General features: G+C 38.2%; 1 protein-coding gene across 4 annotated transcripts in view; it reads right to left on the minus strand.

Moving 5' to 3' along the window:
• Window positions 1–24,619, minus strand: part of CCDC186 (coiled-coil domain containing 186) — a 54,552-nt gene that overhangs the window by 27,681 nt on the left and 2,252 nt on the right. For all 4 annotated transcript variants that reach the window (XM_045361580.2, XM_045361582.2, XM_045361583.3 and 1 more), the window contains 3 exons: window positions 15,279–15,971; window positions 9,950–10,076; window positions 3,018–3,146 (listed from right to left, as the gene is read on the minus strand). In XM_045361580.2, coding sequence (XP_045217515.2) covers window positions 3,018–3,146; window positions 9,950–10,076; window positions 15,279–15,910 — 888 coding nt within the window. In that variant the 5' untranslated portion in view covers window positions 15,911–15,971. The remainder of the gene's footprint in view (window positions 1–3,017; window positions 3,147–9,949; window positions 10,077–15,278; window positions 15,972–24,619) is intronic.

Consider the following 24,619-nt stretch of genomic DNA (forward strand, 5'->3'; position numbering starts at 1 on the left):
AGATAATAGCTCTGTTACTCGTGGGGTCATCCATAGATCAACTGCAAAGGAATAACCTGGGGTGCTTGTTAAAAGTTCACACTCCTGGATCCTGCCCCATTCTGCTAATGGCAGCACCTACCTCACAGCATTATCGGGAGTATTAAACAAGACAATACAATAACTGCTATTTAAGCTATTATAGAAAGTTCATTTATGGCACAGATAAAGGAAGACAGGCCAATTAAGGTATTTGGATTTACCCACTATAAGTAAGATGATTATCATTGACTTGGATAAAGATAAGTAAAACATGAGTAAGATAACCAACAGATAAAATAAACACAAAGTATACGAAGTGTAGCTTCTACAAGTATGGCTTATGATAAACCCTCCTCATAAATACCAAAAATTTTAGATGAAAAATAACAAATATCTTTTAATATATAGTTGAGCTCACAAGAAAGTATGGGAAATTTCCAGGGCTAAAAGATCTAAGACAAAGTAGAAATCCAGAATGGTATACTACGGCTATAAAACCTTCACTGCCCTGTGATATTTACCAATATCAGGCCATGGGAGATGTGGGTGGGGGAAATGTTATCAAGTCCCTGAGAATTTATAATACAGCTACACCCTCTTGTAAGCAGGGTTCAAATACATTCTACCTATCTGGTCTATGAAATGAGGAAACCTTGGCCGGGCACGGTGGCTCACACCTGTAATCCCACCACTTTGGGAGGCCAAGGCAGGTGGATCACGAGGTCAGGAGATCAAGACCATACTGCTTAACATGGTGAAACCCCATCTCTACTAAAAATACAAAAAATTAGCCAGGTGTGGTGGCGGGTGCCTGTGGTCCCAGCTACTCGGGAGGCTGAGGCAGGAGAATGGCGTGAACCCGGGAGGTGGAGGTTGCGGTGAGCTGAGATTGCGCCACTGGACTCCAGTCTAGGTGACAGAGTGAGACTCCGTCTCATTAAAAAAAAAAAAAAACAAAAAAAAAAAACAGGAAAGAAATGAGGAAACCTCAATCTGGAAACTAAACAGCGGGTGAATGTGTGTGTGCACATGAACATGGGTAAACACATATGGGAATCTATTTTTAAACAAAACTTACTAGGTTTAGTGACAACAGGTGAAAGATAAACAGGTGTTCATTTCACTAATCTTTCACCTTTTCTATATGCTTGAAAATTCTCAAAAAGTTGGGAGGAAAAGTTAGGAGAAAACAGGAATGAGGCAGATCTATTAATAATTAAATAAATCAGTTTTCCAAAATCTACTTTAATAATATCTACTTCTTACGGTTGTTGTGAAGATCAAACAAGTTAACACTTGTAAAGTATTTTGAACATGGCTTTGCATACAGCTAAAATTCAGTATATCAGCTACTATTATTAGCATCACCTACACTCTTCATCATCAAGGAGAAAACATACATAGTAGTGAATGTAGTATACTGCCATTTGTTTTTTAAAAGGCAGGGAAGGAAAAAAGAAAAATATACAAGTGTCTATCCAACAAACAATTTTGGAAGGATACACAATTTTGGCATCAGTGGTTACCTTTAGGAAGGGGGTAAAATGTTTGGAAGAAGACTTTTTCAAATGTTTGAATTGTTACCATGTACACCAACTACTATTTTATTTTAAATATTAAGCTTCAGAGAGTTTTAGGAAGGAAGGAAGGAAGGAAGGAAGGAAGGAAGGAAGGAAGGAAGGAAGGAAGGAAGGAAGGAAGGAAGGAAGGAGGGGAAGGGCAAGGGCAAGGGCAAGGGCAAAAGGAAAAGGAAAAGGAAAGGAAGAAGGAAAGGAAGCTCACCAGGTGATTCTAATGATTGGCTGGCTATGTTTGGGCCCGCTAAAACCAGTTACTTCTAAAGCTCTTCGGCTCTTTATTTCCCTTCAATTAGTACAAAAGGGTTCAGAACTGATAGTAGGAGATTTAAACATAACATTTCTAATGCAAGGGGTCAGCATGTTTTAAAGAATCATCCAAATAAAGGCTGAGGATAATGTGTTTCCTAAAGTCCTTCCAGAATGCCATCTATAGTAGCAGCTTCAGGGTAGAAAGGGTGGGATCCACCACAGTCAAATAATGAAAGTGTGAGTTAACCCTTTCAGATTCAAATCATTGTGAGGACTAATTGTTGGTCAGATACTGTGCTACGTTTTGTGGATACAAAAATGAAGAGAACAAAGATGTCATCCATAGAGTTCAGGCAAGTAATAATAAAAAAGCACTGCTTAAAATGACCTCTTCTGAGATCATATATACCAACTCAAAAAGATTACCACGGTATATTAAGTATGGGAAAAAAGGTTACAAAAAAGATGTACAGTATTATTCCAATCAAGCAGGGGGAAAAAGTATATGACCATGCACAAATAAACATGTGTGACTTGTACATGTATATGTAGTAAGATACATAACCAAAATACCAATAATTAGCTATGGAACAAGGAATGGGATATAAAAGGATTGCAGGCAGGGGAAAAAGACATAGAGATTAAAAAAAAATTCACTTTTTATTCCATATGCTTTAATTTATTCATCTGTATGTATTTACACATTGATTTAGAATTTCTAATGACTTATTTTATTATTTTTTTTTAGACAGAGTCTTGTTTTGTCACCCAGGCTGGAGTGCAGTGGTGCAACCTTGGCTCACTACAACCTCCGCCTCCCAGGTACAAATGATTTTCCTGCCTCAGCCTCCCAAGTAGCTGGGACTATAAGTTTGCGCCACCACGCCCCGCTAACTTTTTTTTTATTTTTAGTAGAGATGGGGTTTCACCATGTTAGCCAGGCTGGTCTCAAACTCCTGACCTCAGGCAATCTGCCCGCCTCAGCCTCCCAAAGTGCTGGGATTATAGGCGTGAGCCATCGAGTCCGGCCTAATGATTTTTATATAAAAGAATTACCTAGTATTAATATAATAGTGAGGTCCAAAATAGTCTAACAGTGTCAGCTTATTTTAACAAACAAGAGTCACCAGAATATCAAGTTAATAATGACAACGATGTGAGAAATACCTGTTCCATCCGCTGGGCCATCTCTTTGTGTAATTGCTGAATTGCATTTTTAGCTGTAATGTCTTGAGCTACTAGTTTATCTTTGGAAGCTTTAACTTCTTTATTAAGTTCTTCTATTCTTGATTCTAACTGTAAAGAAAATTATATCCAAATTATTTTTATAGCTATACCAAACAGACCACGAATACTGCAAATAAATATAAACAAAGTAAATAAACATAAAGAATACAATGAATATACTTCAGCTATAGAAATAAAAACTTTCAGCAATGCTTCTATATCTCATTGGCATTTAGTAAAAATCTGGAGATTCCGTTAAGTTAAGGTATCTGGCAACCCCTAGAATATCCACTAAGGAATAACGCAAAGAAATACAGTAGAGTCCCGCCTTACCTGTGGCTTCACTTTCTATGGTTTCAGCAACCTTCAATCAACCACAGTCCAAAAATATTAAATAAAAACTTCCAGAAATAAACAATTCACAAGTTTTTAATTGCATGACATTCTGAGTAGTGTGGATGAAATCTCGTGCTGTCTTACTACGTCTCACTCAGATTGAGTCATCCCTTTGTCCAGCATGTCTGCACTGTACATACTACCTGCCAGTTAGTCACTTAGCAGCCATCTCAGTTACCAGACTGACTATGGCAGGATGGCAGTGCTTGTGTGCAGCAACACTTAGCCCTTAATTAATAAGTAAGTTTACATATTAGTGGCCCCAGAGTATAAGAATAGTGATGCTGGCGATCCACAAGTGCCAAAGAGAGGCTTTAAAGTGCTTATTTTAAGTGAAATGGTGACTTGAAAGAAAAAAAATCATATGCTGAGGTTGCTAAGATCTCCAGTAAGAATGAATCTTCTATCCATGAAACTGTGAAGAAGAAAAAAGAAATTCATGCTAGTTTTGCTGTCACACCTCAAACTTCAGAAGTTATGGCCACACTGCATGAGCGCCTTGTTAAGACAGGAAAGGAGACAGGCAGTGGCTTACGCCTGTAATCCCAGCACTTTGGAAAGCCGAGGAGGGGGAATTGCCTGAGGTCAGGAGTTCAAGACCAGCACAGTCAACACAGCAAGACCCAATCTCCACAAAAAATTTTAAAAATTAGCTGGGCATGGTGGTGCATGCCTGTAGTCCCATCTACTCAGGAGGCTGAGGCAGGAAGATTGCTAGAGCCCAGGATTTTGAGGCTACAGTGAGCTGTGATCCCACCATGGTACGCCAGCCTGGACATCAGAGTGATGAGACCATGTCTCTGAAAAAAAAAAAAAAGAAAATAAAAAGGGCATTGATTTGTCAGGGGCAGACAAAAACAGAAACATATTCTGATTAATGGCAATCGGGTTCAGTGCTATTGACAATTTCATGCATCTACTTAGGATCTTGGAAGAAATTCCCCTCAGATAAGGGAGAATTAATGTACCGTATAGAGAAAATATCATGAAAGAAATGTAAATGTTATATTAGACAACATTCACTTAACGCAAAAGAAGGCAGTGAAGGAGGAATAGGGGAAGAAAAAAGACTTGAAACACGGAAAACGAACGATATGGCAGACATAAATTCCACCATCAATAATAACATTAAATGAAAGTAGATTTAATAACCATGTAAAAAGGCAGAAATTAACAGACTTAATTAAAAAAACAAGATTCAACTATATGTTGTCTACAGAAGGCATTTTAGGTTCAAAATGCAAACAAACTGAAAAGAGTGGAAAAAATACATAATGCAAACAGCAATCATAAGGAAGGAAGAGTGGCTATACTTACATAAAAAACAGACTAAAATTAAGACTGTTACCAGAGATAAAGAATAGCTCATAAAAATAAAAAAGATCAAGCCATCAGAAAGATCTAACAGATAAATGTGTATGCATCTAAGAATGTAGCATCAAAATACATGAGACAAAAACTAACAGAAATAAAAGGGAAAACAGACAAGTCAACAATAGTTGGAGACTTCACTACCCTACTTTCAAATAACGAATAGAATTAGGCAGACGATTAACACAGAAATAGGAGACTTAACCGCTACAAAACAATGGAATCTAATACATCTACACAACACTCCACCCAGGAACAGCAGTGTATACACTTTCATCAAGTGCACATGGAATATTCTCCATGACAGAGGATACGCTAGGTTACAAACAAACTTCCATAAATTTAAATGATTAAAATCATATGGAGTATGTTCTCCTACCATAATGGAATAAAATGAGACCTCAGTAACAGAAAGAAATTTGGGAAATTCACAAATTAGTGAAAATTAAAACACATACTCCCTAAATAAACACAGAAGAAATTGCAAGGGAAATTAGGAAGTACTAGATGACTAATGAAAATGAAAACATAATATACCACAACTTAGGAGACACATCTAAATGAGTGCTTAGAGGAAAATTTATAACTATAAATACCTATATTAAAAAAGAAGAAAGGGGGGCCAGGTGCGGTGGCTCATGCCTGTAATCTCAGCACTTTGGGAGGCAGAGACAGGAGGATCACCTGAGGTCAGGAGTTCGAGACCAGCCTGGCCAACATTGTGAAACCCCGTCTCTACCAAAAATACAAAAATTAGCTGGGTGCGGTGGCGGGCGCCTGTAATCCCAGCTACTCGGGAGGCTGAGGCAAGACAATTGCTTGAACCCAGGAGGCCGAAGTTGCAGTGAGTTGAGATCGCGCCACTGCCCTCCAGTCTGGGTGACAAGAGTAAAATGCCGTTTCAAAAAAAAAAAAAAAAAAAAAAAGAAGAAAGGATATCAAACTAATAACCTAAACTTCCATCTTAAGACACTGGAAAAAGAGCAAACTAAACCGAATACCAAGAGGAGGAAGAAAATAATAAAAACTAGAACGGAAATTAATGAAATGAAGAATAGAAAAACAGAGACAAGGCCGGGCGCGGTGGCTCAAGCCTGTAATCCCAGCACTTTGGGAGGCCGAGACGGGCGGATCACAAGGTCAGGAGATCGAGACCATCCTGGCTAACACGGCGAAACCCCGTCTCTACTAAAAAAAAAAACACAAAAAATTAGCCGGGCGAGGTGGCGGCGCCTGTGGTCCCAGCTACTCGGGAGGCTGAGGCAAGAGAATGGCGGGAACCCGGGAGGCGGAGCTTGCAGTGAGCTGAGATCTGGCCACTGCACTCCAGCCTGGGCGACAGAGCGAGACTCCGTCTCAAAAAAAAAAAAAAAAAAAAAAAAAAAAGAAAAACAGAGACAAGCCCAGGTGAAGTGGCTCATGCTTGTAATCTCAGCACTTTGGGAGGCTGAGGCAGTGGATCGCTTGAGCTCACGAGTTCAAGACCAGCCTGGGCAATATAGTGAAAACCCGTCTCCACAAAAAAATACAAAAATTAGCTAGATGTGGTAGTGCATGCCTGTAGCAGCAGCTACTCAGGAGGCTGAGGTGGGAGGATCACTTGAGCCTTATAGGTAGAGGCTGCAGTGAACCAAGATCGTAACACCACACTCCAGCCTGGGTGATAGTGCCAGACTCTGTCTCAAAAAAAAAAAAAAAAAGAAAAGAAAAGAAAAGAAAAAGAAAAATGGAGACAACAAACAAAACCAAAAATTAGTTCTCTGAAAAGATGAAAATTGACAAACCTTTAGTTGGAATGACTGAGGAAAAAAGAAAGATGACTGAAATTACTAGAATCAAAACGAAAGAGGGACATTACTACTGACCTTATAGAAATAAAAAGAATTGAATGAATAAATACTATGAACAATTTAACTTAGAGACGAAATAAACAATTCCTAGAAGACACAAACTACCAAAACTGACTCAAGAAGAAATAGAAGATCTGAATAGACCTATAACAAGTAGAGATTGAATCAGAATAACAAAAAAGAACAACAACGAAAACCTACCCACAAAGAACAATTCAGGCCCAGGTGGCTACACAGGTAAAATTGTTTAAAACAATTAAAGAAGAATAAATACCAATTCTTCACAAATTTTTGCTCTTCCCCCAAAAAGGAACACTTCCCAACTCATTCTATTCATTCCTAGGTATACACCTGAGAGAAATGAAAGCATATGTACACATAAAAACTAGCACATCAATGTTCAGAGGCATTATTCATAATAGTCAAATGGCAGAAACAACTCAAATGTCCATCAACTGATGAAGGGGTAAACATTAAAACATCAAATATCTATATAAGGAACTACTATTCAATCATTAAAAAGAATGAAGTACTGATACATGCTACAACTTGAATGAAACCTTAAAAACACTATGTTAAATAAAACAAGCTAGATAAAAAGGGGTACTTAATATATAATTCCTTTTATATGAAATGTCCAGAATAGGGAAATACGTAGAGACCAAAAGATTACTTGTTCCCTAGGGCAGGGTTGAGGGAGTACTGTTGGAGGGAAACGAGAAGTGACTACTAATGTGTGCTGCATTTCTTTTTGGGGTGATGGCATGTTCTATAATTGTGGTGGTTGTACAAGTAAAAGTCATTGAATTGTACACTTAAAATAAGTGAACTGTGTGGAAAGTTAATTATATCTCAATAAACCTGTTGAAAGAGACCTAAATCTTACTTTATCGTACACATATACTAATTTTCCTTATTACAAAATTATCTACAGCAACACTGAGCAACAGAAGTACAAGCCACATGTGGAATTTAAACTTTCTAGTAGTCACACTTTAAAAAGTAAAATTCTTTTTACTGCTGGGTGCAGTGGCTCATGCCTGTAATCCCAGCACTTTGGGAGGCCAAGATGGGCAGATCGCCTGAGGTCAGGAGTTCAAGACTGCCTGGCTAACATGGTGAAACTCGGTCTCTACTAAAAATACAAAAATTAGCCAGGCGTAGTGGCAGGCACCTGTAATCCCAGCTACTCAGGAGGCTGAGGCAGGAGAATCGCTTGAACCTGGGAGATGGAGGTTGCAGTGAGCCAAGATCGCGCCATTGCACCCCAGCCTGGGCAACAAGAGCGAAACCCCATCTCAAAAATAAAATAAAATAAAATAAAAAATAAAAAGAAGAAACAGGTGAAATAGTTTATTAAACCCAATATATCCAAAATATTATCATTCCAATATTATCAATCCACGTGAAAAAAATGAGCTGTTTTATTTTTATACTAACTCTTCTAAGTTACATGTGTATTTTACACTTACAGCACTTCTCAATTTAGACTAGCTACCTTTGAAGTGCTCAATAGCTATATGCAGCTGGTGGATGCCATATTAGATAATGCAGATCTAGAGATAAAATTAAGGAAGAAAAGCCTGTTATACTGATTTTCTATTTAGAAGTATAAAGTTATTGAAATGCTAGCAAAAGAAAGGTGAATCCAATTTTCTCTGGAAAAAAAAAAAAAAACCCACTAATAAGGTCGTGAAAGGAAGGGCTCTGGTTCCATTCTACCTGTTCAGTCTGAAGTTTCTGGTCATTGAGTGACCTGACTACCAAAATACGGATTCAGCCTGTTATTAAGGCTCCCTCACACTTTACCATTCTAACTTTGGTTTATATGTGGGGACCCTAGAGCACATCAAAATCAGGATTAAATACATCCAATATTACAAATACAGTCACCTTCCAATCACGCATCAAGTGAAAACTTGTTTTACCAATTGTTTACTGTTATTTTCATTATATAACTTTCTGTGAAAGATGAGACAAAATGAAATACTTTTAAGGCTAGAATGCTTCTAATCCTTTTCACAGAAGAAAAAGCACCTCAAAAATAAAGAGCAGCTCAGTTTTGCTATTAGTCTGAATATTCACTTTGTTGATTCATGCATCAGAGGAGTTCATTTAAAAACTAGAAAGAGGCGGGGGCAGTGGCTCATGCCTGTAATCCCAGTACTTTGGGAGGCCAGGCTAAGGCAAGTGGATCACCTGAGGTCAGGAGTTCAAGACCAGCCTGGCCAACATGGTGAAACCCTGTCTCTAATAAAAATACAAAAACTGGCTGGGTGTGGTTGGTGGCTGTCTATAATCCCAGGTACTTGGGAGGCTGAGGCAGAAGAATCACTTGAATCCAGGAGTCAAAGATTGCAGTGAGCCGAGATTGTGCCATTGCATTCCACCCTGGGTGATGAGAGCAAAACTCTGTCTCAAAGAAAAATAAAAAGTAAAAAAAAAAAAAAGAAAGAAAGAAAAGGACAGGCTAGGAAAGCCAGTAAGCCAGATGCAATCTAGTCTTCACAATATAGTTTTTAAAAATACTGAGAATGGAACCACACCAAAATATAGACTTAAAACATCCTAATGTCAGACATAAACTTTTATATTTCTATTGCTTCCTCCCTATTGGCAAAAACAGTCTAGTTGACTGTCAACTCAAATCGTCTTTTTGCTTATTTTGAACATAACAGAATGTGTTCTACTATATGTAGTACAGCAGTCACACATATAAGAATAAACTTACATAAAAGGAAATACATCAGGCTATGAGTCCTACTTTGTAAAAGAGAATGGTTTAAATGCCACGCAATTCTCTGCATTTAGAATATGATTTACCTTATAGAACTTCAACTTATATGAAAGTTTTTTTTTTTTTTTTGAGACAAGGTCTCACTCTGTCACCCAGGCTGGAGTACAGTGGCACGATCTCAGCTCACTGTAGCCTCAATCTCCCAGGCTCAAGTGGTCCATCCACCTCAGCCTCCTGAATAGCTGAGATTACAGGCGCATGCCACCAGATGCAGCTAATTTTCTGGTTTGTTTTTGTTTTTGTTTTATTTTCTGGTTTGTTTTTGTTTTTGTTTTTTGTAGAGACAGGGTTTCACCATGTTGCCCAGGCTGGTCTCAAACTCCTGGGCTCAAGTAATCCACCCACCTTGGCCTCCCAAAGTGTTAGGATTACAGGCGAGAGCTGCCACAACCAGTTGCCATGAATGTATTTATTTTATTAATTGAAGTATGGTCTTTGAAGATTTTTTTCTTTTTTACCTGTTTAATTGTGTTCATATGCTGCTTCTCTGTTTCTGTTCTTTTTTTTAGTTCTTCTCTTAAATTGTCTTTTTCTGAACAAATGTCTACGAAGAGCTCCTGATGCTTCTTATTTTCTTTAATTAACCTAAATATAAAAAGGGCAGTATATGTAAAACATAATTTAAAATGGAGATAAACTAATATGTGGAATATAATTTGTTTACAGATTAGGGTATAGATATCTATAATTATTCATTATAATGTTAATAAATTAACATTCCTAAATAATCATTTTATAGTGAAACATAACACTTTGCAAAAGATTCTCTGGCTAATTAGGCTATTAACTTTTCCCTAGAAATATGAATATTTCAAATCAAAATATAATCAGATGAATGAAAAGCACACTCTTCCAAATGTATACCTTCGGGTATCTCAATTATGCACCAATCCTGCCAGCACTGACACTCTTCAAATAAGTGGTTCTCAACGACGGGCAATTTTGCCCTTCCAGGCAAATCTGTCTGAAGACATTTTTGGTTGTCATAAAGCGTAGGGGCTGCTACTGGCATCTAGTGGATGGAGGCCAGGGATGCTGCTAAAAACATCCTACAATGCACAAGACAACTCCAACAAAGAATCTGGCCCCAAAGGGCCATACTGCTAAAGCTGAAAAGTCTTGCTTTAGATTTTAACTATTTTAATGATATTCTAATAGTTATAATGTACAGTCAACGTAAAACAGCAAAATAAAATCTAGGCAGAAATATCATCTTGAATTCCCCTAGAAAAATAGAAATAAAATCTCAAAAACTGCCTGCAAAGTGCTAAGATACCTAAGAAAGTTAACAGCAAGTACTTGAGGCCTTAGCTGTAACCTGACACTTATTGCACATTTGCTATTGGTTAAATTTATTTTTAGTTTAAAAAAGTGTATTATTTCATTTAGTATTCAAAATAAGTCTATGAAATTATTACTATCACTTCTGTTTTACAAATTATAAAAAAAAACTAATTAGGCATGATGGCTCACGCCACGAGTCCCAGGAGAGGCACTTTGATTCCAGGAGTTCCAGGCTGCAGTGAGCTCCACTGCACTCCTGCCTGGGCAACAGAATAAGACCCTTGTCTCTAAAAATAAAATATTAATAGCAAAACAAAACTGAAGCCTAAGACTTGTTCCAGGTCACACAGCTAGTAAGCAGTTGAACTCTGAATTTTGTTTTGGATCCAGGTATATCACCAAAGCCCCAGGCCTTTCCACCTTCCACTTCGAAGATCACTCATTAACTCAACAAGTACTTACTCGGCATCTATTTTATGTGGGAAATATGTCAGCAAATAGCCCCTGCCCTGGTGGAACTTACATTCATTCTAGGGGATAAAATAAAAATAGACCCTAGATATATAACAAAATGTCAGCTGGTGATTAAGTCCTATTAAGAAAAATAAAGGAGAGCGAAAAGCCAGAGAGTGACTTGAGCTGCTATTTTAGATAAATAGTCCAGACAGGCTTCTCTGAAAAGGTGACAGTTGAGCCTAGGAATACAGTGAGGAAACAATCATAAAAATGTTTGGAAAAAAGGCAAATACATGCATGCTTATTCAAGCCTTTTATGACACAGTGGTTTAACTTAGATCATTTATGTGAGGCATACTCACTGTGCTACACAAAACTGCTTGAGACACAAGAGTCCTGGCTATAGTTCACAAGCGAATAATAAAGGGAGGGGGAAGTGAAGAGCAGTGAATACTCAATTTGTTATTTATGTGCCAAATGCATATGCTATATACAAACAACTGTTCTTAATTAAGAATTTTGATCCCAGCACTTTGGGAGGCCGAGGCGGGCAGATCATGAGATCAAGAGATCGAGACCACCCTGGCAAACATGGTGAAACCCCGTCTCCACTAAAAATACAAAAATAAGCTGGGTATGGTAGCGCATGCCTGTAGTCCCAGCTACTCGGGAGGCTGAGGCAGGAGAATCGCTTGAACCTGGGAAGCGGAGGTTGCAGTGAGCCAAGATCTGCCACTGCACTCCAGCTTGGCAACAGAGCGAGACTCCGTCTGAAAGAAAAAAAAAAAAAAGAATTTTGGGCTGGTCACAGTGGTGCATGCCTATAATCTGGGAGGCCAGTGTGGGTGGATCACTTGAGCTCTGGAGCTCCAGACTAGCCTCGGCGACATCATGAAACCCCATCTCTACAACAACAAAAAAAAACAACACAAAAGTATTAGCTGAGCATAGTGATGCACACCTGTAGTCCCAGCTACTTGGGATGCTGAGGTGAGAGGACAAATTGAGCACAGGAGGTCGAGGCTGCAGTGAGCTGAGATCACGCCCACTACACTCCAGCTTGGGAGAGAGAGAAAGACCCTATCTCAAAAAAAAAAAAAGAACAATTTTGGGCCAGGCGCGGGGGCTCACGCCTGTAATCCCAGAAATTTGGGAGGCTGAGGCGGGTAGATCACTTGAGGTCAGGAGTTTGAGACCAGCCTGGCCAACATGGCGAAACCCTGTCTCTACTAAAAATACAAAAATTAGCTGGGTGTAGTGGTAGGCACCTGTAGTCCCAGCTACTTGGGAGCCTGAGGTGGGAGAATTGCTTGAATCCAGGAGGCAGAGGTTGCAGTGAGCTGCGGTGGCGCCACTGCACTCCAGCCTGTATGACAGAGCGCACCTCCACCTCAAAAAAAAAAAAAAAAAAAAAAAAAGAATTTGGTTGAAACCTTAGACAGTAATATTGATGTGTTCAAAAATCAAGGAACAGAAATAAAGAGAAGAATGGTGCTTGCGAGGGCACAGGGGGTGAGGGAAAAGGGTAGATGTTGGCCAAAGCCTACAGACTTTTCAGTTATAAAATGAGTAAGTCCTGGGGATCTAATATACTCCATGGTGATAACAGTTAATAACATCATATTGTACACTTGAAATTTGTTTAGACAGTAGATCTTAAATGTTCTCACTACACACACAAAGGTAACTGTGATGTGACAGATGTGTTAACTAACTTGATTGTGGTAATCATTTCACAATGTATATCAAATCATCACATTGTACTCTTTAAATATATACAATTTTTATCAGTTATATTTCAATAAAGCTGGGGCAAAAATGGGGGAATAGATGTATACACAAAGATATCTAGAAAGAGATGGATTCATGAAAATTTCAAAGAAAGTAAAAGGCAGTTTTCTTCATAGAAAATTAGATGAAGGAAAAAGTTAAGAAAAAAATCTAGTTGTTTTAGAGCTAACCTGAATCACACAGTATTTTATCTGGAATTTAAAACATTATGTGTATAACCAGAGATTAACCTCGATTTAAAATAACACCTGACATTTGTGTGATGTCCTAATGTCCACAAACAATTCCATCAGGTAAGTACTGTCACTCTCAGGTGAAAAAATCTTTCACTCAAAGAGGCTGACTTGGCCAAGACAACAGAGCTGGCAAATGCCAATGGGTATCTTCCAAATACCAGACATCAGAATTATGATTATTCTACTCACTTGTTCTGCCACTGTTCTGACAGGATGAAGCAAAAAAGAGAAACCAGTTTTCTACTCTATTTCTAGTATTTTCAGATACACTTAACAACTTATAACTGGCTCATTTCTAATAACCGTATTTTAAAAAGCTCTAAAGCCCCATTAACAAAGCTTAGATTTTAACTTCGCATTTGTTAGCATATGGCCTTGAACAAGTTACTTTTTATCTCTCTGTGCTTCTGGTAACTCACCTGTACAATGGGGATAATAATACATGTCACAGAGAGTTCTTGTGAAGAATCCATGAACTAATGTATGTAATATACCAGGCACATAATTATCAGCATATACACGTTTACCGCTATTATTATTAAATGTAAAACATCTTATAATTTATAAGATATATTTATAATTTATAAATGAAAGTGGCAAGAGTCTAGATCTAAGTAAAGTGGGAAGAGGCATCAGAGATAATCTCAAGAGGAAGGTCTAAAAGAATAGGTACAGGCCGGGCGCGGTGGCTCAAGCCTGTAATCCCAGCACTTTGGGAGGCCGAGGTGGGCGGATCACAAGGTCAGGAGATCGAGACCACAGTGAAACCCCGTCTCTACTAAAAATACAAAAAATTAGCCGGGCGCGGTGGCGGGCGCCTGTAGTCCCAGCTACTCGGGAGGCTGAGGCAGGAGAATGGCGGGAACCCGGGAGGCGGAGCTTGCAGTGAGCCAAGATCGTGCCACTGCACTCCAGCCTGGGCAACAGGGTGAGACTCCGTCTCAAAAAAAAAAAAAAAGAATAGGTACAGACTACAGGAAAATGAGAAAGTTACCCTATAAAATGCAAGAACAGCAGCAGCACTGATGGTTCAAGTACAAAAGCATATAGTTTATTCATATAATATAGTATTTCAGTAATGAATAGCAATAGCAGGGGGTAGTATTAAGAAGGGCCTTGGAGTACTTGCAAACCCAAGTTCACAGTAGCATTATTAACAACAGTCAAAAAGCTGAAGGAACCCAGATGTCCATTAATGGATGAATAAACAAAATGTGGTATATACATACAATGGAATATTATTCAGCTTTAAAAAGAAATGAAATTCTGGCATGTTACAACATGGATAAATGAGGCTAAGTGAAATAAGCCAGTCATGAAATGACAAGTATATGATTTCACCTACATGAGGTATCATGAGTAGTCAAACTCAGCAACAGAAAGTATAACGGTGGTTGCCAGGGGCTAAGAGAAAGTGGAAATAGTGTTGTTGCTTAACGAATACAGTGTTTCAGGTTTGCAAAGTGAAAAAGTTCTGCAGACTGGTTGTCCAACAGTGTGAGTATATAATAACACTACTGAAATGTATACATAAAAATGGTTAAGATGGCAAATTTTAAACTATCATGAAAACAGAAGTTCACAAATCCAAAAGAAGTCTAAAAATATATTATTATTTACTGAATGACAATTATTCTGTTCTCTAAATTTTAATTTTTTAAACCAATGAATTTAGAATGGAGATTCTAAGAAAAAGTTTTGGAATTTTATGACTTGTCATTTCCTTTTGAGTTTCTCTTAGTTCTGACAATATTATACTTCTACATTCTTTCAAAAGTGAATTTGAGTTGTCTATAAAAATTTCTAGCACGTTAATACATTTATACTATTTAACATATTAGATATTTGAAAAACTCAACATTTGCTCACACATTCAGTAACTATACATTTATTGTGCAACTACTATGTGCATGATTCTAATGTGGAAGTAAAAATGGACAAAATGATATTTTCCTTTAAAGAATTCTATCTCGAATCCCTGTGGGGAAAAAAAAATAACCTAAAGGTATAAAAAACTTACTTTTTTATGATATGTTCCTGCTGCAAATATTTATCTTGCACACACTTTTCAAACAGAACTAATGCATGTTCTCCCTTATTCATTCCATTTGGTACTCGATGTTCTGCAAACTCCGTAGATAAGAGCTCAGATTCTATTTCTTCCAACAAATCCTCTGATGCTGAAACGCTCTTTATTTTTGAAATAAATTTCTTGGTGCAGTCTGTATCATAGGGGCTTTCTGAATAAGTCTTTTCATTAGCTGATTCTGGAAATGTAGATGACCTTAATTCCACTAATATTTGTGTTACTTTCTGTTCTGTTTCATTTGTTTTTGAAATCTGTTTAGCAAAATTTCCACTAGGAAAATCAGCTGTTTGTTCAGAATTTTCTAGGCCTATGTCTGTTTTGGCACAAGAATCCTCACCTCCACCATGATCTGGAATATAATTTTCCTGGGCTTCAATTCGATTATTATGCTCATTAGGTTGACATAAAGTTTTATCAGTGTTTAATGACAATAGTTTGGACTCATTTTCTAATTTGCTGCTTTCATCGCCAGAAAACAAGTTGCATGAGTCTTCCTTTAATTCACGTGTTTTCCCAACATTTTTATCAGAGGAAGCAGAGGCTATGTGGTCTGTCTCTGACATGCTGACTGGCACCAATTCACTTTGTAATTCTTCAAATCTGCTCCTGATCTTCGTTTTACATCTAAGAAATTGAAACATCAAAATTAAAAACCACTTTAAATCAAAACCCCATACAAGCTTGAACACCCTCTGTGATGTGGAATAACTAACACCACAAATTTTATCACTAATAATTCCTTTAAAAGCCTTTCCTTGAGAAAAAAGAAAAAGGACTAGGACAGCTAACCCAAGCTGGCTAGCTACAAGCAGTAAGGCCATTGCAAAGTCTGTCTTTCCTCCCTCAATTCAAACAACTTCAGTAATTAATTTCAGTTGTAGTCTGCCATTCTCCAATCATCCCCATAAGATGTTAGGTAAGGAGTAACGCTAGCAACTAGAAGATGAGTGCCAAAGAATGCTGAGAATTCCTTCAGCTCTGTAAAGAAAAAAAGACTACCTCATAAATCTGTAAGAAAACACTGGAGAAATAATACACCAATAAAAGCACTAGAAGAGAAATCACAAACCAAGATAACAAAACAATGCACATTAAAGCAGATAAAAATTTACTGAGAAGGAAACCTAAATAACAAGACACAACTATCTATAGCCCAGAGATCTAGATTTGAGCCATAATGAAGTCAGGGTATAAAGAATCCCCGGTAGAAATTAGTTTTCCATCCAGGCAGGAATTTACCAAGTACTATGGTGATTTTCAAACATTCTCTTCAGGAAAAAAACAATGTCCAGTACAAATAAAATGGAGCCCATATGCACTGCCTAGGTCAATTAAAAACAATTTTAAAAATTAATTTGACAAAGTTAGACTATATGTATACACACACATATATACACATATATACACACACACACACACATATATATATATTTTTGGGGGGACAGAGTCTCACTATTGTTGCCCAGGCTGGAGTGCAATGGTGAGATCTTGGCTCACTGCAACCTCTGCCTCCCAGGTTCCAGCAATTCTCCTGCCTCAGCCTCCTGAGTAGCTGAGACTACAGGGGCCCACCACTACGCCTGGCTAATTTTTTGTATTTTTAGTAAGAGAGGTCTCAAACTCCTGACCTCAGGTGATCCACCTGCCTTGGCCTCCCAAAGTGCTAGGAATACAGGGGTGAGCCACCACATCCAGCCTAGAATATATTTTTAAATTGCTTATGGAGGTTACTATTCTAGCCATTTTATGAAAATTAGTCATCTTCAAATATTATCCTACAACATATAATTATAAAATATTTCCACAATCTTGATTAAAAAAAAATTGTTGACTTCTTTCGTCAGGTATCAACAAAGCATGTACAAGGTCATGAGTTACTGAAACCATGTGAGGTTAGATTAAAAAGTGGGCAGATCACAGTTTTGACAGAAATAACAGAGCAATAATTCCAGATGAGAGATACACTAATGGAAAATACCTCTAGTTTATACATGAGATATAAACTAATGGAAAACTAATGGAGAGATACACTAAATTTTTAAGTAACAAAACGTGTATGATTACATCAGGCTGGGATAAAGGTGGTTATCAGAGGATGATGAAAAGAGAGAGAGAAGACTGGTCAGGTAGACTCCATAAAAGGCTAAGCAGGAGTGAATTTTGTTAAGAACAAATAATGGTAAATCAGAATAGACTTGTATACTTAATTATAGTGCAGAGTTTCTAGCACATAGTGGGTTCTCAAATATTTGTTCAATTAAAACTTGTAAGCACAGAAATGGTAACACTAGTATTTGAGAAATATTAGTCTAGGAATCTCAAAAATGGGAGGAATAAGTGTAAGAAAGGAAAAGCAGACCAGCTTGTTAAATATGCTAATTTCTAGACTGCCCTCTGGGGCATCAATTAATAGAGCCATTGGCCTAAATACTCTACCTCTCTGTATAAATAATGTTTCTGAACAATCAAATTATCATTATCTTGCTGCAGGTATTTTATAACCAAGCCGAAGTACACACTAGTATTAAAAGCTTGGTTTAGACAATAGAAAAAAAGGGAGTAAATAAAAGACCTCGTAAGTACTCTGCATTCCAAAATCTAGGACAAAATAAAATAATTCTCAGAGGCACTGCCACCTACATTACCTCACCCAAAGTAACTCACTTTAAGATATAACTTGTGGGCTGGGTGTGGTGGCTGACACCTGTAATCTCAGCACTTTGGGAGGCCAAGGCGGGCGGATCACGAGGTCAGGAGTTCAAGACCAGCCTAGCCAAGATGGTGAAACTCCCCCGTCTCTACTAAAAATACAAAAATTAGCTGGGTGTGGTGGCAGCCGCCTGTAATCCCAGCTACTCACAGGGCTGAGGCAGAGAACTGCTTGAACCCGAAAGGCAGAGGTTGCGGTGAGCCAAGATTGCGCCACTGCACTCCAGCCTGGGAGACAGAGCAAGACTCTGTCTCAAAAAACCAAAAAACAATTAGCAAGGCATGACAGTGGGTGCCTGTAATCCCAGCTACTCACAAGGCTGAGGCAGAAGAATTGCTTGAACCCAGGAGGTGGAGGGTGCAGTGGGCCGAGATCGTGCCATTGCACTCCAGCCTGGGCAACAGAGTGAGACACTTTGTCTCAAAAACAATAAAAAAATAATAAGGAGAAGGAGCACGTCTTTGAGTCAAATTACACCTCCTCATGCCAAGCAGCTGGGAACAGCTTCAACTTTTCTTCAGAGAAAACAATGAGTTTGTGACTTCATTTCTTTTATTTTAATGGCTAGAACCTGTCTTAATTTCTGGAATAAGTTTTTTGTAGTAGCCAAAAGTGGCGTAATAGTTACATCAGACTAAGAGATTCTTAAAAGGACTGCACTTCAGAAGAAAGTACAGAGGTTAGGAGTGTTTTACACTGTATGACTGGAGACCTAGTAAGGAAAAAATAAAACCATTTCATGTTTATACCCCAGATTTAAGATTCCTCAGTAAACCAGTTGTACTACTTTTCCATTCTTATCTCTCAACACATTCCTGAAATCCTGGCACTTCACTATACTTCACTAGCCCAACCAATCTAACTCAAAGATTCCCCCAATTTGCATATTAACATTTCAATGGCTTTGTTCTCAACTAGAATGTTCTTCCCTTAGGTCTATCTAAAGCCTATGTTTAAAGGACCAATTCTAACGTCACATCTTCCTCCAAATTTTCTCTCATCACAAGTACAAAAATAGTCTCTCAGGGTAAATTAAAAAACACTGCATTTATACTCATCAAGCACATAGAGCCTTTCTTGTGACCTTTTTGACGAGGCAGCTTTAGCCTTTTAATGATCTTTGTACTTGCATGAAGATGGAACCTCATTCTGAACTGAATCAAACTCTAAAGTCTCATGCAATATAATAGTAATAATATATCTAACAAACATGTTCTCTACTACATTTACATGCATTTTTGCAAATGCTCTTCAGTGGTTATAAAAATGAAGGTGGGGTCAACCGGGTTTACACAGTGATCTAGGGAGCAAACAGCATTCAGTGGATGGAAAACAGGTTGTAAGATGACAATGTGCAAGACAGTACAGAAAAACAAAAATGTGTCACCCTGCTGGATATTCATCTATACTTAAAAAGCTGTTTATTTGGTTACCCAAGCTTAGAATCTGTTTTATATATCCTTCTCCTGTAAATTAAGGAAGACTCAGATTAACCTCAAAAGGCAAGTACTTTCTGTAACTTCTCTCAGCAATATGCTCATGACCTTTAGAAAATCATGTAAATTGGCATGTGATAACTACTTAGCTTGCAAGCTGTTGTTTTTTTTTTTAATTTTAATTTTTGTAAAGACAGAGTCTCATTCTGTTGCCAGGCTGAGTGCAGTGGCACGATCTCGGCTCACTGCAACCTCCGACTCCCTGGTTCAAGTCATTCTCCTGCCTCAGCCTCCCAAATAGCTGAGATTACAGGCACAAGCCGCCATGCCCAGCTAATTTTTGTATTTTTAGTAAGATAGGGGGTTTTCACCATGTAGGCCAGGATGGTGTCTCTGGACCTCGTCATCCGCCCACCTCGGCCTTCCAAACTGCTGGGATTACAGGCGTGAGCCACTGCACCTGGCCGCTTGCACACCTTCTGATGATGCTCAAATGAATACTGTTTGGCAGCCAAAGGAAAAGGAGGGGGTTAACAATGGTCTATGTGTATATATGCAACAAAGCCATCACCATAAATAGCTGCACAAGAATGGCAGCAGATGGGGGGGAAAAGCGATGAACTTGATTATGTCCACAATTAACCAGAAGAAAAAGAGTTGGCTGAGTCCTCATGTAGGCCTCCAGTTGACAATATTGATGAAGGCCAATTTGGTTGCTATTCAAGTTTTTTGAGGGGAGAGGGGCATGGGGTAAAAGGGGAGCCGTCATCGAGGCTACTAAGGATAGAATGGCAGGTAGTAGACTAAAGGGGAAGGATGTAAAACAAGACATTCATTTGTAAGATTATTTTAAGAAGTGCTGGTACATCCGGGTTGCAGTGTGTAATCCCAACACCTTAGAAGGCTGATGTGGAAGGACTGATTGAGATCAGGAGTTTGAGACCAGCCTGGGCAACATAACAAGACCTCATCTCTACAAAAAAAAAATTTGTTAAAGTTAGCTGGGCATGGTGGCATGTACCTGTATTCCCAGCTACTCAGAAAGCTGAGGTGGGAGGATCACTTGAGTCCAGGAGTTCAAGGCTGCAATGAGCTATGATGGCACCACTGCACTCCAGCTTGAACAAGAGTGAGACTAGGTCTCTAAAACAAAGAAGTGCTTGTACAAAGCAAATTTACACTCATATATATATATAAAAATATATATATATAGTAATTACAATTATAGATTACAATACCTTTTAGCAACTCTTACTCATTAGAAGAAACTGTATTTAATACAGTACAGTCACAAAATTTCTTTTAACTCAAGTACCTTTTCTCCCCTAGAGTTGTTTCTGTTTCTGACACAGTACTACAGGACCAATTCACACTTCGAAAACATTTCAGTGGTGAGAACTGGTTTCGCTCTTACTGGAGCTCATCAGCTGTAGGCAACTGGTCAAGAAACAACTTTTACTTGCCTTAAAGTCAACCATTACCCACTTTGGAACTTATTTTTTAATGAAAGAACTCACATTTCTACAAAATTATTTTCACACAAGAACCATATAAATGAAAACACTGTCTTTTGGTTCCATTTCCTGTTTTTCTAATTAGCAGTATAAACAACAAAAAATTTAGGTTTATTTGATAAACTGCAAATATTGCCCCTATATACGACATCACTATTGTTTGTAAAATCTAAGATTGGTGTTCGAGGTATTTTTCAGACCCTGCATTTTGATGCACCAGCTGGTGCCTGCCACCTGGACCACTAAACTGGCTCAACTGGTCTTGTAACTTGGCACAAGAAGACAGCTTCAACCCCCTATGAGTCATCCCCGACCCAACCAATTAGCATTCCCCATTCCCTAGCCCCCTGCCCACCAAATTATCCTTAAAAAACTCTAGTCTCCTAATTTTCAGGGAGATTGATTTGAGTAATTAACTTCTTACTACTACTTGGCTGGCGCTCTGCATTTATTAAACCTTCTCTATTGCAATACTGCTATCTCAGTAAACTGCCTCTATCTGTGCAGTAGGCAAGAACCTGTGAGGTGATTACAAACTCACACTCAGTAACAGGTTATCAAACAACTAGTCTCATACGAAGGTACTAAGAAACACATTTCCAAACTAGATGTTCATTTTTACCAAATACATATTGAACATCTATTAATATGTGCAGGCACTATTCTAAGTGTTGGGAACATGGCAGTGAATAAAACAGAAATCCTCATTTTATTCTCGTATTTTACTGCCAATAAACACTAAAGTATTATGAATTCTACAGTATTTAATGTTACAGTATTTTAACTTTAAGGTTTGCCAGGGCTCCATCAGAAGCTAAGAAAGAAATGTGTAAGTGTTTTAAGTCTATTAAGAGAAATCTGGCTTCATTCACAGACTATAAATTTTTAAATTATAAACTGCAGTACCATTCTTTTTTTTGAGATGGAGTCTCACTCTGTCACCCAGGCTGGAGGGCAGTGGTGCCATCTTGGCTCACTGCAACCTCCACCTCCTGGGTTCCAGCGATTCTCCCGCTCAGCCTCCCGAGTAGCTGAGATTACCGGGGTGTGCCACCACGCCCAGTTAATTTCTGTATTTTTAGTAAGAGGTTTCACCATGTTGGCCAGGCTCTCTTGAACTCTTGACCTCAAGCGATCCGCCGGCCTCAGCCTCCCAAAGTGCTGGGAGTACAGGCATGAGCCACTGCGCCCAGCCCATACCATTCTTAAATAATACCAGCTGTATACTTCTCAAGTAATATCCATTAAGCAAACTGACCTTGAGACCACTCCTGTTCTTCAATATAATGGCTTACTGTCCTTTGTAGGAAAAGTACCTACATCAAAAGAGCTTTAATGTATTCTCCAAAAACACCTTGAAAGCAGCATAAACAAAAGAATAACATCTTTCTGACTAGTTCTATCAAGATTTTGATATTGCAATTAATGTCAGAACTAAAATCAAATCAAAAAAGCATCCACACAGTTCAATGTAACCTGCTCACAACCCCCAAATAACTGATTTTTGATAAATAATTAACTTTAAAAGACAAACTTTCTGGATAAAGCTAGCTAGCTATTTACTTATTTATTTATGTTTAGAAATAGGGTCTTATTTTGTCACTCAGGCTGGAATGCAGTGGCTCAATCATAGCTCACTGCAGCTTCAAACTTCTGGGCTCAAGCAATCATCCCACTTAAGCCTCCCAAGTAGATAAGACTACAGGTGCATGCCACCTTACCCAGTTAATATTTTTAACTTAGCTTTTTAAAAACAGAATAATAGGATGGAAAAGAACTTGTGTAAGAAACATGAAAATGTTGTTTCACGTGATGAAAATATCTGACACTTAAGTTTCATACAAGGTGAATTTATGCAGATAAAATTCTGCTTTTAAAAGATAAAAACCGAGGGGGCTATTTGAAAAAACACCGTAAGCTCCACAAAAAGGAAGAAATGATTTTTAAAGTAGTCACATCCTATTAAGCTTTTGGGTAAAATTTAATTTTTTATTTTATTATTAGAGATAGAGTCTTGCTCTGTCACCCAGGTTGGAGTGCAGTCAGAGGTCACTGCAGCCTCAAATTCCTGGGCTCAACTGATCCTCCCACCTCAGGCTCCTAAGAAGCTGGGACTACAGGTACATGCCGCCAAACCCAGCTAATTTTTAAAAATGTTTTGTAGAGATGGAGTCTTGCTATGTTGCCCAGGGTGATCTCAAACTACTGGCATCAAGCAATCTTTTCACCTTAACCCCCCAAAAGTGCTGGGATTACAGATGTGAGCCACCATGGTTGGCACAAATTTAACTGTAATATACTGAATTTCCTTTAAGTGAAACATAGCACTAGAATAAGAAAGTTTCCTTTAGTTCACCAGTTTGAAAAGTTTGTTTTGTGAGACCACGGTTATTTTTCCCCGTGGGGGTATGTTCAGCTTTACACCCAAGGCGCAAGGCAAGAACTTTATGATATATGCATTATATCACACACAGACACACACAAAAAGATGTTCTCTAAAGAACAGAATGGAGCGATAGAAGGGGGAAGACCCCCAAACTCCACCAACTCCCAAATAGTACCAAATCCTGTGATAGGGTAACAGCACAAAGAGAAATTATGGTCCATCAAAATTCTATGAAAAAGAGGGTCGGTGGCTACATCATGGTTCACATTGTCAAGTTACGCCATATATGTCATATCAGCTCAGTAATTTTACATATCTCCTATAAATACTTTAAAATACTAAAGCAGAAAGTTATCAGAAATAATTGCCTACTAATATAGAAATCTAATTTGAAGACTGCACTTGCACTTCAATGAGTCGAAGAAAACACGAAAAGTATTATCAGCTAATTTTCTTCCAAATCTGAAAACGAATAAAGGTAAAAAAAAAAATCTGTTCCTTTTTCAAAAAGGAAGGCTCTCAAGCCTTCCTTTACAGGTGGCTCACACCTGTAATCCCAGCACTTTGGGAGGCCGAGATGGGAGGATGAAACGAGGCCAAGAATTAAGAGACCAGCCTGGGAAACACAGCAAGACCTGGTCTATAAAAAATAATAATATATATTTTTTAATTAAAAAGATTAGCATGGTGGCCTGTGCCTGTTGTCCTAGATACTCAGGAGGCTAAGGCAAGAGGATTGCTTGAGCCCAGGTCAAGGCTACAGTGAATTATGACCATACCACTATACCCCAGCCTGCGTGACAGATTGAGATCTTGTCTCAAAAAACTAAACAAAACGAAGGCTAACATCTTTTAAAAAATTTTTTTTCAAGTTAAAAGCCTGCATTATATTAAAAAGTTTGGGTTAATGTTTAAATTTTGAAACCACCTTTGGCCAGGGTTGGTTAATTTGGTGTGCTCTAGTTTATTAAAAACATGAACTGATAGTCAACTGTAGTTAAGTGTGGTACACATTACATAGTCTACATAATCCTACAACTATCAGTTCATGTGTCTTAATGATAGACAAATGTTAATAAACTCACAATCCAATCAAAACTATGCTGGGGCTGATTTCCACTTTGTGTCTACTATCCCTTCATCTCAGTATTTGCCCTTTTTTTTTTTACTTTTTAGCCCAAATACATTTTTAAAATCTCAGTAGCTAAGAAAGTTCAAAGCAGTTT

The sequence above is a fragment of the Macaca fascicularis genome, chromosome 9 (assembly GCF_037993035.2).
Source record: "Macaca fascicularis isolate 582-1 chromosome 9, T2T-MFA8v1.1".
Taxonomy (NCBI): Eukaryota; Metazoa; Chordata; class Mammalia; order Primates; family Cercopithecidae; genus Macaca; species Macaca fascicularis.